Genomic DNA, 14417 nt, shown 5'->3' with positions numbered 1-14417 from the left:
TAGAAAGAATAACGGTTTTAAAAACCGTTTTTAAAGTTTTTTTTAAAAAAAAATAGAAAGAATAATGGTTTTAAAAACCGTTTTTAAAGTTTTTTCTTTAAAAAAAAATTGAAAGATCACGGTTTTAAAAACCGTTTTTAAAGTTTTTTCATTAAAAAAATTGAAAGAATAACGGTTTTAAAAACCGTTTTTAAAGTTTTTCCATTAAAAAAATTGAAAAAATAACGGTTTTAAAAACCGTTTTTAAAGTTTTTTTTAAAAAAAATTGAAAAAATAACAGTTTTAAAAACCGTTTTTAAAGTTTTTTTTAAAAAAAATTGAAAAAATAACAGTTTTAAAAACCGTTTTTAAAGTTTTTTTTAAAAAAAATTGAAAGATAACGGTTTTAAAAACCGTTTTAAAAGTTTTTTTTAAAAAAAATTGAAAAAATAACGGTTTTAAAAACCGTTTTTAAAGTTTTTTTAAAAAAAAATTGAAAGATAACGGTTTTAAAAACCGTTTTAAAAGTTTTTTCATTAAAAAAATTGAAAGAATAACGGTTTTAAAAACCATTTTTAAAGTTTTTCCATTAAAAAAATTGAAAAAATAACAGTTTTAAAAACCGTTTTTAAAGTTTTTTTTAAAAAAAATTGAAAGATAACGGTTTTAAAAACCGTTTTAAAAGTTTTTTTTTAAAAAAAATAAAAAAAAATAAAATAACGGTTTTAAGAACCGTTAAAAGAAGAAAAATAAAAATTTAACGGTTTAAAAAAACCGTTTTAACAAAAAAAACAAAAAGAAAAAAAAGAATAACCCGTTTTTTTTTAAAAAAAAAATTTAGATTATCCGATTTATACATGCTGTCCAAATTATTTTGGGATGTCATAATTATAATTTGGGATGCCATAATTCATTCGGTTTATATATAATTTACTATGTAAAGTGCCAAAATAATTTGGGATGCCATAATTGAATTTGGGATTTTACTTATAATTACGGCAGTCCAAAATAATTTGGGTGGCATGTATAATCTGATTGGTAAATCAAATCAGTACGACCTTCGACTGATTGATTTACGACCCCCCTTTTTTTGTAGTTTCTTTTGTTTACCGAACACTAGATTATATTTAAAAAGACACTTGCTATCGCAGAATATTACAAAGACGATGGTAAAGTCCTTGTTATATGCCCTGCCTCAGTTTCGTTTCGGTTCTTGGGCGTTGTCGCGTTGGATATATAGGTGAGTTTTCGAAGCGAAACTTTAAACTTTTTAAAAAAAATTTTTTTTTAATTTTTTTTTCTTCTATTTTGTAGGTTTCGGATATATAGGTGAGTTTCGAAGTTAAAAGCTTTGAAACTTTTTTTTTAAAAAAAAAAATATTTTTTTAATTTTTATTTCTTCTATTTTGTGGGATTCAGCTTCACGTTGGATATATAGGTGAGTTTTGAAGAGCCTCGAAACTTTCTCAAAAAAAAAATTAAATAATTTTTTTTCTTCTACTTTGTAGGTTTCGGCTTCCAGTTAAATAGGTAAAGTTTCGACTTCAAAACTTCGAAACTTACAAAAAATTTTTTTAATTTTTTTTTCTTATATTTTATAGGTTTCTTTCAGTTCTTAGGCGTTGGATATATAGGTGAGTTTTGAAGTGAAAGAATCGAAACTCAAAAAAATTGGATATATGGGTGAGTTTCGGAGTGAAAACTTCAAAACTTTTTTTAAAAAAATATTTTTTTTTATTTTTTTTAATTTTTTTTTCTATTTTGTAGGTTTCGACTTTCGTTTCTTGGGCTTTAGATATATGGGTAAGTTTCGAAGTTAAAATTTCGAAACTTTAAAAAAAGATATTCTATTTAATTTTATTTTAATTTTTTTTTTTCTATTTTGTAGGTTTTAACTTTCGGTTGGGCTTTGGATATATGGGTAAGTTTCGAAGTGAAACTTCAAAACTCATTTTGAAAAATGATATTTTTTTTAATTTTTTTTTCTATTTTGTAGGTTTTTGACTTTCAATTGGCCTGGATATATGATAAGTTTTGAAGTTAAAACTTCGAAACTTTTTTTAAAAAAATTATTTTTTTCAATGTTTTAAATTTTTTATCTTCAATTTTGTAGATTTCGGTTTTTGGTTATTGGGCGTTGGATTTATGGGTAAGTTTTGAAGTTAAAACTTCGAAACTTTTTTAAAAAAAGCATTTTTTTTTAATTTTATTTTAATTTTTTTTTCTATTTTGTAGGTTTCGGCTTTTGGTTGAGCGTTGGATATATGGGTAAGTTTCGAAGCTAAAACTTTGAAACTTTTTAAAAGAAATATTTTTAATTGTTTCTTTTTTCTATTTTGTAGATTTCAGCTTTCGGTTCTTGGGTTTTGGACATATGGGTGAGTTTTGGAGTGAAAACTTCGAAACTTTTTTTAAAAAAATTACTTTTTTGTTTTTAAATTTTTTTTTTCTTCTATTTTGTAGGTTTCGACTTTCGGTTCTTGGACCTTAGATGGGTGAGTTTCGAAATTTCACTTTTTTTTTGAAACTTTAAGAAAATTTTTAATTTTATTTCTTTTTTTATTTTGTAGGTATCAGCTGCGATATCTCCTTGAACTTTGGGTCGGTAAAGTTTCGTTTTCTTTTCAAAACTTTTTTAATAAAAAACTAATCATTTCTTTCTTTTTTTTTGTAAATTTTCACTTCGGATTTTTGGTTAGGTAAGTTTTGAAATATTTCGAAACTTAAATTTTTTTTTATTAAAGAATCAGTTTCTTTATTTTTTTTTGTAGATTTTCCTTTGGACTTCTATTGAATGGGTAGGTTTTGAATCTTGACTTTTTTTATTGAAATAATAACGGTGCTAACCATTTCATTAATACAAAAAAGTGAAAATAGCTTGATCAACTGGAATCTCAGTAAATCCAATTTGATAATGGCTAAATATTTATCTGAAACTGGTATAATATTTATCTGAAATTACGTGAAACTGTGTTGAAACTGTGTGTCATGCAGATCATTTGCGTCAACTTCAACTGACTGTTCCATTCTGGGTGGGAGAGATCATTTGATAATTGTCATGTGATTTGAGTAATTTAATGTAAAACAGCCAGCTACATGCAAAAAGTTACGTAACTGGCCTTTTACGTAATACAACTCCATACTGTGCCTAGGGATGGTTAGGTTCTTTGCTGAAACTTGGAGTTTACAATCGATATTGATTAGATATCGCAATGATATCATTACGATATCATTATGATATTTTGATAAAAAATAGATTCGACGTCGTTAAGTTAGTCGTAACTGTATTTAATTGACATTGATTGGTTCGATATCTCTGCGATATCGCTGCGATCATTATGCGATGTAAATATTATCACGTAACCACATCGTAGTGATGTCGTATTAACATTGAATTAATATTACAAAAATATTTGACATTTATTTGATATCGTAACCATGTCGTAGTGATATTGTATTAATATTGACAAAATATTTGATATTTTATTTGATATCGTAACCACATCGTAGTGATATCATATTAACATCGAATTAATATTGCAAAAATATTTGACATTTTATTTGATATCGTAATCACATCGTAGTGATGTCGTATTAACATTGAATTAATATTACAAAATATTTGACATTTTATTTGATATCGTAACTACATCGTAGTGATATCATATTAACATCGAATTAATATTGCAAAATATTTGACATTTTATTTGATATCGTAACCACATCATAGCCATATCGTAGTGATATCATATTAACATCGAATTAATATTGCAAAAATATTAAAAATATTTTACATCTATTTGATATCGTAGCCACATCGTAGTGATGTCGTATTAACATTGAATTAATATTACAATTTTATTTGATATCGTAACTACATCATAATAATATCATATTAATATCGAATTAATATTACAAAAAATGTTTTACATTTATTTAATATCGTAACTACATCGTAATGATATTATATTAACACTGAATTAACATCACAAAAATATTTTTATTGTAATATATGTTTATTATTTATTATACATTAATAATAATAATTTTTTATTAGTGGATTATTATGGGTGAGTGGAGTACGTTTCTTTTCTTCCTTTTTTTTTTATTCTTTTCTTCTCTTTTTTATTCTTTTCTTCTCGTATGTGAGTGGATGGATACGTCATTTTCAATTTTAAAATATATATATATATATATATAAAAAATAAAAAAAACAATCATGATTAATAAAATGTACTCTTTGTAAAATATATTTAAAATTTAATACATAACCTTGGGATAATAGTTAGAGCAGGTAATTCTGGGATTTTGTAAAGAATAATAAAAATGATAATATTTTTAAGTTAGTTCTTTCTTTAAATTTTTTTGAAAGTGTTTTGTTTCTTAAAATCATAATATTGTAAAAAAATGCTGGTTGCTACGACTGACGGACAACGACAAATTGTCAGGCTACCCCCGGACAAAGTAATTGGAAGGCGGAAAATGCCATAAATATCCAGCCCTATTTTACAACATTTTCTTCCAGGCTAAAGCAAATATTACAAAAGAAATTGCAAATATATTTAACAAGCAATAGATACATGGCCGTTGAAAAATATATTCACACTTCATATTGTAATACCACAGTCTAACAAAGAAATTGCAAATATATTTAACAAGCAATAGATACATGGCCGTTGAAAAATATATTCACATTTATACCACAGTCTAACAAAAAAATACTCAAACCACAACATATTGTAAAAAAAATATGAAAAATATGCGTATATCCTATTTTCATACCTTGCTTAACAGCTCCACTATTTATTTAAAAAACGGCTTTTTTCTCTTTTGTATGTGGGTAGGTGGGTACATTTTTCCTTTCTTTTATTCTTTTCTTTCGTATGTGAGTGGCGGGTACATTTTCTTTTCTTTATTCTTGCTTTTCGTATGTGGGTGTCTTACTATGTTGAATATATAAACTAAAGTGTCCCAAAGTATTGTTAATATTGTAAAAAGATAATTAAAGTATACTTTAAAAAGAAAAAAGAAGAGATGAACTAAAATACCGTAAAGTATTAATATAAAAGACAAGAAAAAAGCGTATTTTTGAAAATAAACAAAAAAAATCTCATTAATAAACGCGAATTTTAGCTATTTTTAGATATCACATGCATGATATCACATGCATGTAATTAAAGTGATTTTAATTGGTTAATTTTAATTTATTATTACATCATGCATATGATTTTATTGGTTAAAATTTTATACGATACAAATTAAAATAATTATTTTATTATATTTATATAATTAATATAATTATATGGCTGTAAAATAAAAATTATTTTTTATCCAAATTCTATTTGTAGTATCATGATTTGGTAGTTGGCACCTTTCTGAATTACAATTATGAATAAAATGTACTTTTTGAACATTATCTATTACAGTAATTGGAAAAATACATCTCCATTTATCTCCTGTTGCTTGGAGACGGTAAAGTGGACATTTTAATACTGAATGTTCAACCATAGTATCTTCAAACTAATCTACAACAATAAATGCATAATATTTGTTATTGTTACCCTTATGTTGAAAGATACCTTTGATTATTGCATAAGATTCTTCATGATCTTCTTTATAAATTGTGATAAAATCATCGAGATGTAGGTGAACTTTTGAAAGGATACCATTTTCTTCTTCAATCATATATGATGCAAATTTGTACCAACTAATTGAAGAGTTTATAAGTGCCGCCTCAAACTTCATATCCACATAAGATAAAAACAATTCAGTTTTAAAATTATGTAAAGTTAAAAGAAGTTTATCACGTTCCCTGCTTTGGCATTCTTTTTTTTAATGAAATATTGGAAATAAAGTTTACTGGAGATATAACTAAATTAAAAGATTAGTAAATATAAATATCAAACATGTACTATTATATGCAATAAAATACTTACTTTTTGTATCATCATCATCGTCTTGAACTTGTTCAGTTGCTTCAGTTGAATATTTATCTTCTGTAACATACCAATTTAAAAATAATTGTCCAAAATTTGAATTTGTAAATCTAGTACAAGATCTATTAAATCTTGGATCAATACCACCATCTGCTAAATGTCGAATTGCAAATAAAGTATTGTAACGCTTTAATAAATCTAAATCTATGTTTTTGCAATTAGTTTTTGGTACCATCCCCTTAAAAATACGATGGACCATTTCTTTTATACCAACTTGGGTATTAATAAGTGTTCCAAAGGTTTTAGCATGCATCAAAAAATGCATATTAACATGTATGTTTGGTAAATTAACAAAATTTACAAAAACCTATAAAAAGTAAAATATTGTTAATTATTTGAAATTATTCCACATTTCAATATCAAATTTGTAACTATACCCTTTGGAAGGATTGAAAACTCTTCTTCAAGACATTGTTGCAATTCCTCATAGCTATCTGATGTAAATTTCTTGTTAAAAACCGCTTTCATAGTTTTTGCAACATGTATCCAACAAGATATAATAATTTTTGGAACTGAACTAACTCGAAATGCATCAATTCTTTGTTGAATTATGGCTGTTTCATTACGTTTGATACTTGATTCTTTTAAAAACTGGTTTAACAAAAATGGCATAATCATAGCTAATCTAAGTAAATCCGACATCATAAAACTATTGTAGTGAGTAATCGGATTTGGTAAGCGAGACCATCTTTTTGGGATTTCAAAATTTTTCCAAATTTCGATAAAATTATCTTCTCCTTCTCGTGAAAATAATTCACAAGTTAATTTTAGTAGCCGCCCAATCTTTCTTGCAGTCGCATGATAAACATCCTGCGGCATCTGTAAATGTCTTTCCCTTTTTAATTTATCTAAAATACTAGGTAATGATCGTAAACCATATTCCGTACAAAGTTGATCTCTTCTTGACATTATAGTCTCATGAGAAATTTTTAAGATTTCTTCGTCTGTAATATGATGATAACATAATGTTGTTACGATATCCTGATTGTGAGGACTCAATGATTCTTTAGTAGTTTTACAAGTACGACAACCCTTATTTGCATTATGTCTAAATTTATTTTTTAAAAAATTTTAATAGTTGTCATAAAATTATATTATTATATTATTAACTAAGTTGAAAAAATACCTTAGTACTCCTGTCATATCGTTACCTTGAGGTAAATCTGCCGTAACAACGCCTAAACCAGCAATTATCCATGCATCTTGTCCTTGGACAGTCATCACCTTTCCTTTCTCTAATTCCTTCATTTCTGAAATGAATGGTATCATAAATTCGTCAAATTTTCCTCCAAATAGGATAAACCCAATAACAAAATGATTCTTTATTAGCTTTCTTTGATGTGCTGGCATATTTCCAAACTGTACATAAACACCACCTAGAGAATGGTATACATTTCTAAATGTACCAAAATCATCATAATAAAGATCTAAAAACAGCTTATAGATTGGCATAGATGATGATGGTGGATTTCTAATAGAAATGTAATCAGATGGATGTAGGTATGAAAGCTTTACATTACGAACGTGCCAACGGTCATTACATTTATAAATTATTTCACTAATCCGCAATGAACCATCAGGAATATTTTAATGTTGAAACATCATCAATATAGTTACTTTTTCTAAAATTTGAGAAGTCATTATAATTAAAAATCGTTCGTCTTGTAACCATACTTCACTGGTAATAGAACGACGTTGTCTTGATAACCCTTTTAAATTTCCGGGTAAATCACTATATTCCAAAATTTTTTGAATTCGTAACTGATAATATCCATCATGATTTTTTAAAATTGATCTTAATCTTCCAAGTTTTTTTTGACCATTATCATCATGATAGTAAACAAAATCACCAGATCGGTACAATACTATCTATTAAAAATAAATAACTTTAATAAATATTATCAATGATAATAAATTATAACTGTATCAAAGTGTATTAATTTATAACCTTCTGATATTAATATTTCGTGTTGTCCAAAAAGTGGGGATTCCCCCCATAAATTTCCATGCCAAAATTCTGATTTTTCTTCAGAATTAATGACGGGTCCAAAATACATATGCTCCATTAGCATCGGATTATTAAGAACACGCCATATAATTTCACTAATTGAGAGTTGATACGAAAGTTTTGATCCTCGTGAGGTTCATGGAGTTTTTTTTGGTGAAATTTTAATAGACTTTGTTATTATTGGTAGGAGAGGAAGACGTTTTCTCCATGATTGGAATCTTCGGATATTTTTTACCACATGGGTAGGTTCAAATTGAGAATTGTGAATGATATCGACAAGATCTTCATATGCTTTCATAGAAACATTATGTTTCTGATGCCAGCAAAATAATGCCGTAGTTGTATAATTATCAAAGTACGGTGCAAATTGATCATTGCAGAACGGTATCTTGTCTTCATCTAACACTTCAATGATTTGATGTATTTCTTCTTCTTCGTTATTACGTTTCTCTTCATCGTTATTACGTTCCTCTTCATCGTAATTACGTTCCTCTTCATCGTTATTACGTTCCTCTTCCACTTGATTATTATTATCATCATTATTACCTTCATCCTCCTCCTCTTCGTCATTGTTTTCATTATTATCTTCCTCCTCTTCCTCCTCTTCATAATTGTATTCGTTATCACTTTCTTCTTCCTCTTCAGTATCAGATGAATTGACATTATCTTGCGAAAATATCATCTCATCATTGTAGTCTTGAGGATTAATTGATCCATATGCATTATCGTCATCATTAATGTTTTGAAAACTTAAATCATCTTTATGATCATACTGAAAGTCCATGTCATCGTTATCATTATCAGGTGAACGTACAGGCGAACGAATTGCCACTCTCTCGTCAGAATCTGTTGTCTCATTAGGTTTGCTGTAAGAAACCCGATTTCGAATTCGAATTGGCTCTATTGGCTTGTTGTGACTATATCGTCTTCTCATCTTTATAACAATTTAAAATAATTCAAATTTAATTAGAATTTTATAAATTCAATTAGAACTAAATTTATTAAATACTATTAGTGTGTCGGCAAAAAAAAAAATGCAATTAAGTAATCAATTCGGTTAAATTACTGCCGATTTGGCTACACAAAATTTAGGGTCAATTATACCGGCTGTATATGGTTAATGACAATTGGTATGACAAATAATATTATCGAAAATAGTCATTTATTGAATGAAAATAAAATAAAATATATAATAATATAAAACATAATAATAAAATAAAATAAAACATATAATAATATAAACATAATAATAATTAAATAAAATAAAACATATAATAAAATAAAACATATAATAATAAAATAAAATAAAACATATTATTAAAATAAAATAAAACATAATAATAAAATAAAATAAAATATATTAAAATAATAAAATAAAAAATAAAAAATCAATGACGTCGGTGAGAGCGCCCGCGCTCTCAGTGGTAGGGAGATCGAGAACGAGAGCGCCTGCGCTCTCGGTGGTAATAGGGGGGATCGGGAGCGAGAGCGCCTGCGCTCTCTATACTCGTATGTCCTATGATCCATCTTATTTCTCCGGGCGGCCCGGACTAATGCTTAAAACAAAGCAAGTATTAATATAAATGCAATGAATTAATGAAAAAATCAGTTAAATAATAAATACTTACGCTCCACTCTCCAAAACTCATCAGAGAGTTCCTGGTGGAATCTCTCGTCATGCAAAGTCGGGGTACGAGTGGGATATCCTTCAGGATTTCTGTTTATTAATCTCTCTAAATTCTCATACCCCAACTTTAGCGCATTCCATTTCTCTCTACATTGTTTTCTAGTTGGCCTGAATATGTGGTTGTTTCGTATATCACGAGCAATTCCACGCCATAATTGGTTTTGGTCATGTAACCTCGTTGTGGTGAATAAGGGCTGATAGGCCCGACGACGCTGAATTAAGGTCAAAGCAGCGTCATCGGGCCATTGAATGTATACTGGAAGATTTGCGTTTAAGTTTAATGCTGCCATTATTAAATATTATTAGTTTAATGGGGAAAATGTCAAGAAAAGGCTCTATATTTATAATAAATTTATTATGATTTCTTTGAGTTTATTTTTACGATCTTGTTTAAATTTTTTAGTTCTAATGCAATCATCCTTAATTAATTTATTTAACATTGAATACACACATAATTTTTTTTTGATTTCTTTGAGTTTATTTTTACGATCTTGTCTAAATTTTTTAGTTCTAATGCAATCATCCTTAATTAATTTATTTAACAATGAATACACACATAATTTTTTTTTGATTTCTTTGAGTTTATTTTTACGATCTTGTCTAGTTCTAATGCAATCATCTTTAATTAATTTATTTAACATTGAATACACTCAATTTTTTGATTTATCAATTTATTTTAAAAATATAATTATAGTAATACTGCATTAATTAATATATATAAATAAAATAAATAAACAAAATTCTATTAATAAAAAATGAGTTAAAATGTTATCTTTATACTTTATAATTATAAAATATAATATTTTAAATCACGCATGTTCTTGATTATATTTCATATTACACTGCGATGATATATTACAATTATACTGAATTTTAAGCTAACCTTAATTTACACCGTAAGGAACTTAATTCGATCTTAATTTACTCCGTTTTAGGAATATTATCGAACAATTAAACAAATGATTAGTTGCACATGACTTGTATTATTTGAATAGTTGATACTTTATATACCGATATTTGATTACACCAATATGTATTAAAACTCTTTCCTATCAGTATTTTCACAATTTCAATCAATATATCGGTATTTTTCAAATATCGTTGTAAGTCGACTACTGTAGATCCCATCTATTTTTTATGTAATCAATCCAGAGGCTTACACTAAATAGATATGGCTTAGTTAGATAGGATCATCACATGGTTCATTGGCTCAGTTATTTTTCCGTCAAGAGTTTATAAATTTTTTTTTCTTGCATGTCATCGTATCACACATAAAAATGGAAATTCAAAACGTAATATTCCATTAATTTCTTCTCACTCCTTTTCTTCTACCGATCATTTTTCTTTTCACCTTTCCATTATTTTTCTTCTCATTCCACGTATAGCCTGAAAAATATAATAAATTTGAAACCGTAAAATCGATTTGAGGTAATCTTCCATGTAAAAAAAAAATTTCACTGAATGAAATTCGATATTGTAATAATTTATTTATATTAATTAAATTTAATTTTCGATCTTCTAGAAATCATAATTTTTAGTTTTCCCATCTCCTGATATTTTTAACTGATCCTGCATTCTACATGATACACAATGATATTAAGATCATGTATATTTTCCAATTAAATACTACAATCATAATTACAATAGCTAAAATCTCAAAATTATATCATGATAACCTCGCCCCTTTTTTTTGTTCATTCAATATTTATCATCTACTTTTTTGAGCAAGAAAGTTGCTCTACATTTTTTATTCATTCATATTTTCTCGATAAATATCATCTACTTTTAAACAAAAAGGTTGTTCCACTTTTTTTTCGCTCATATTTTTTTTTATATTATGACGACTAAATGTAAATTACCTAATAAATCGTCTGATGATAATCAAGAAATGGAAGTTGAAGGAGGTATATAGATATAACTCTTTTGTAAATTTATAGTAAGTTTTGCTTATATAGCTATATGTAAGAAGAATAATTAATAAATACCAAAAATATGTATAATAGGATCAAAAAGAAAACAAATTACGAAAAAAAGAAGAGATATTGACATTGAGAAAGCCAATCAGTTGATGAAAAAAAGTAAAAATAGTAATAAAGAAGCTGCTGAATCTGCTGATAAAGAAGTTATAGTAGTAAATGAAAAAAGAAGTAATGATGATGATGATGATGATGATGATGATGATGATAATGATGATGATGATGAGAGTAAGACGGAAGATCATAAAAAACCCGAAGTATTTCAATCAAAGTCAAATTTAGAAATAGTTGCTTGGCTCGTCGACCATCCGGAAATTTTAAGATTGGCACTAGAAATGAACAATACGGATGTTGCTATCTCATCATCCAGTAAAATTACGGACGTAAGTATTAAATTAACATGATTTTATTATGTCTAAATCTTTTAAATAAGGTATTTTTAATATTTTAGGATAAAATTCGTCTATGGGACGAAAGTGTCAAGTGTCTTTTTTTACGTGCAAGAAGTCCGCGTGGTGAAGTTTTTGATGAGTTGATAACAAAAATTTTCAAAATAAAAATACATTTGAATGAAGCTAAAAGCTACCTCGAAAAAACCCGAAAATTTTTTATCGATTTCAGAAATAAGTTTAACCAAATTATTTTAACTTCTGTAGAAGAATTTAAAGAAATAAGAAAAAACAGGTATTTATTTAATTGTTTCGTAGCTAACCAAATAGTGCTGTTTGTATTAATTATTAATTTAATTATAAAGCATCTACTGGAAGTTTATCTCAAAAGGAACTTATAGATTACGTTGATGAAGAATTTGTCCAAAAGATTTTAAGCTGACAGCTTGTAGCTGTTAATATTTCAGAATTAACAAGAAATGGAGGATTCAATACCTTGGTTGATTTCGTAAGAGAAACCTTTAAGGTTTCGTGGAATGGAAAAAAATTTGTCCGCCGTTAAAGAATTAGATAATATGACCAAAAAATTAACGATTCCTTCTAGGAGCGGAAATAAGATCGTTGATTCTTTATCGGTAAGTTATTTTATTTATACTGTACTGATACTTCATATCCTTTAATCATAGTTATTAATAATAATATTAAATTATACATAGTTATAAATCTTAGCAAACGCTCTAATTTTTTTATAAAATTATGCATTTTATAACGATATTACATTGAATAAATTTAGTAAATTTTACAAGCAAATGATAATATGAAACATCATTATTCTAAACATTATACCATAATGTCGAGTGATAATAATATAAAATAAAATGGATGTATAAAACTATAAAATGTTTGTCTAAGATATAACATTTTTAAGTTTAAAAAGTAATTGTTGTTTTGTTAAAAATGGAATGGTTATTATATGATGTTTCTTCTTTAGTATATACGGCCTAAATATCTCTATATATTTGACGTTCTTATACAGATCAAAAAGAATACATTTGCGTAACATTTGCGTAAAGTAAGAACTTTAAAGTTTAAGCCAATTCTGACTGGTAATTTACAAAATAACAAACACATTTCTTAAAAAAAATTCTGAATCAGAATACTTTTCCGGTTTCCATCTTCGATTCTGCAAAAAATTGAAAAGTTCAGGTGATAATTTAAGAAATATCCACCTATAAAGAGACTAAACAATTATCAGGTTGATCAAGTTCGTGTAATACCAAATTTAATAAATTGTCTGATTAAATGATCGCGTATATTAAATGATCGCGTATATTATAAGGCTATAAGGCCTATTAATTCCTAAAAAGTCAATTTAACCACTATTTTATTTAACCGCTATTTATTTGTATGTTTTTTTTTTTTGAAAAAAAAAACTTCTCTTTCTGAAAGTAGAGTCTTCTTCCTATACCGTTTGCCGTCGTGCATAGTGTGTTATAGGAAAAGGCGGACTTGAATTATATAGGTGTAAGCTTATGTTATATAGGCGTAAAGCTTATATAATTAACGCAATGAAAATCTTTTAATCAAAGGTTAAAATAGGCATGATGGGATATTCTCATATATCATGAGCTCTGTCTGTTCGAAGTGTCGTTTTATATATAATTAAGTAGGCTTAAGTCGTAAGTAACTTTTTTATAACATTGATTATTGGAGAATTAAGTGGCAAAAATAATTTTTAGTTTGTAAGACTTTTAACTCCATACCAACTTGTGTGTGTTTGGCGTGTAATTAATTCCCTAACCCTGCTAGACCCACTCGTGGGTTAGGTAGGTTGCTTTGCACTTCTTGCAGCCTACCTTATAATGGGTTTTAGGTCCACGTTTGCCCATTTAAAATTTATTAAACAGGATGTCATTCGTCCAAACACATTGCAACGTTTGTTGATGAAGCTATAGTTGTCTAATAAAAGTTCGCTTTGCCAGGCAATTTATGGTGGATTCAATGGATCAAATTACAAACAACAATAATGCAGTCATATGAGAATTCCAGGCCAAAGAATAAGGGTGAATTGTCAAAGTTGAGAATATATTTGTATTTTTTTTTTAAAGCCGTCATTCTAATGAACTTTTTCATTGTATCCCTAAATTCAATGATTTTGGTAATGATGAAACTGCAGTTATTTATAGGGGTTTCCCGCCAAACTTCTGAGGTGAATTTATGTCTGGTGTTTTCAAATATACTTATCCTTTTTGCAATAGAGTCGTAGCGAGTCTTCTTAAAGTGTACCTGTGACACCCCATCCAACTTGGGCAGTGTCGCTGAATCTAAAGCAAGGTACCCGGTTAATCCTCAACTTTGGGTTGATGAGTTATGATTCTGGAG

At 27.3% G+C, this 14417-nt stretch overlaps 5 protein-coding genes across 5 annotated transcripts; 1 reads left to right on the top strand and 4 right to left on the bottom strand.

The window, feature by feature from the left end:
• Nucleotides 1-6302: 6302 nt before the first annotated feature.
• On the bottom strand, nucleotides 6303-7223 carry OCT59_007801 (uncharacterized protein; the record flags this gene model as incomplete). Its single annotated transcript, XM_066132433.1, has 2 exons — nucleotides 6303-7023; nucleotides 7102-7223. 2 exons carry the CDS (start codon nucleotides 7221-7223, stop codon nucleotides 6303-6305), a joined length of 843 nt encoding a protein of 280 aa, XP_065998934.1.
• A 339-nt stretch (nucleotides 7224-7562) lies between these two features.
• On the bottom strand, nucleotides 7563-8041 carry OCT59_007800 (uncharacterized protein; the record flags this gene model as incomplete). The annotated part of the gene is made up of 2 exons (XM_066132428.1): nucleotides 7563-7840; nucleotides 7924-8041. 2 exons carry the CDS (start codon nucleotides 8039-8041, stop codon nucleotides 7563-7565), a joined length of 396 nt encoding a protein of 131 aa, XP_065998933.1.
• A 78-nt stretch (nucleotides 8042-8119) lies between these two features.
• Nucleotides 8120-8917, bottom strand: OCT59_007799 (uncharacterized protein; the record flags this gene model as incomplete). The annotated part of the gene is made up of 1 exon (XM_066132418.1): nucleotides 8120-8917. One exon carries the CDS (start codon nucleotides 8915-8917, stop codon nucleotides 8120-8122), a length of 798 nt encoding a protein of 265 aa, XP_065998932.1.
• Nucleotides 8918-9588: 671 nt separating this feature from the next.
• Nucleotides 9589-9960, bottom strand: OCT59_007798 (uncharacterized protein; the record flags this gene model as incomplete). The annotated part of the gene is made up of 1 exon (XM_066132412.1): nucleotides 9589-9960. The coding sequence occupies one exon, from the start codon at nucleotides 9958-9960 to the stop codon at nucleotides 9589-9591; it is 372 nt and encodes a 123-aa protein (XP_065998931.1).
• A 1547-nt stretch (nucleotides 9961-11507) lies between these two features.
• On the top strand, nucleotides 11508-12757 carry OCT59_007797 (uncharacterized protein; the record flags this gene model as incomplete). Its single annotated transcript, XM_066132410.1, has 5 exons — nucleotides 11508-11574; nucleotides 11674-12029; nucleotides 12098-12330; nucleotides 12562-12670; nucleotides 12752-12757. The coding sequence occupies 5 exons, from the start codon at nucleotides 11508-11510 to the stop codon at nucleotides 12755-12757; spliced, it is 771 nt and encodes a 256-aa protein (XP_065998930.1).
• Between the last annotated feature and the right edge of the window lie 1660 nt (nucleotides 12758-14417).

The sequence above is a fragment of the Rhizophagus irregularis genome, chromosome 15, assembly GCF_026210795.1.
Source record: "Rhizophagus irregularis chromosome 15, complete sequence".
Classification (NCBI taxonomy): domain Eukaryota; kingdom Fungi; phylum Glomeromycota; class Glomeromycetes; order Glomerales; family Glomeraceae; genus Rhizophagus; species Rhizophagus irregularis.
The sequence above is the reverse complement of the archived record's forward strand: the minus strand, read 5'-3'. Positions and strand labels throughout refer to the sequence as shown.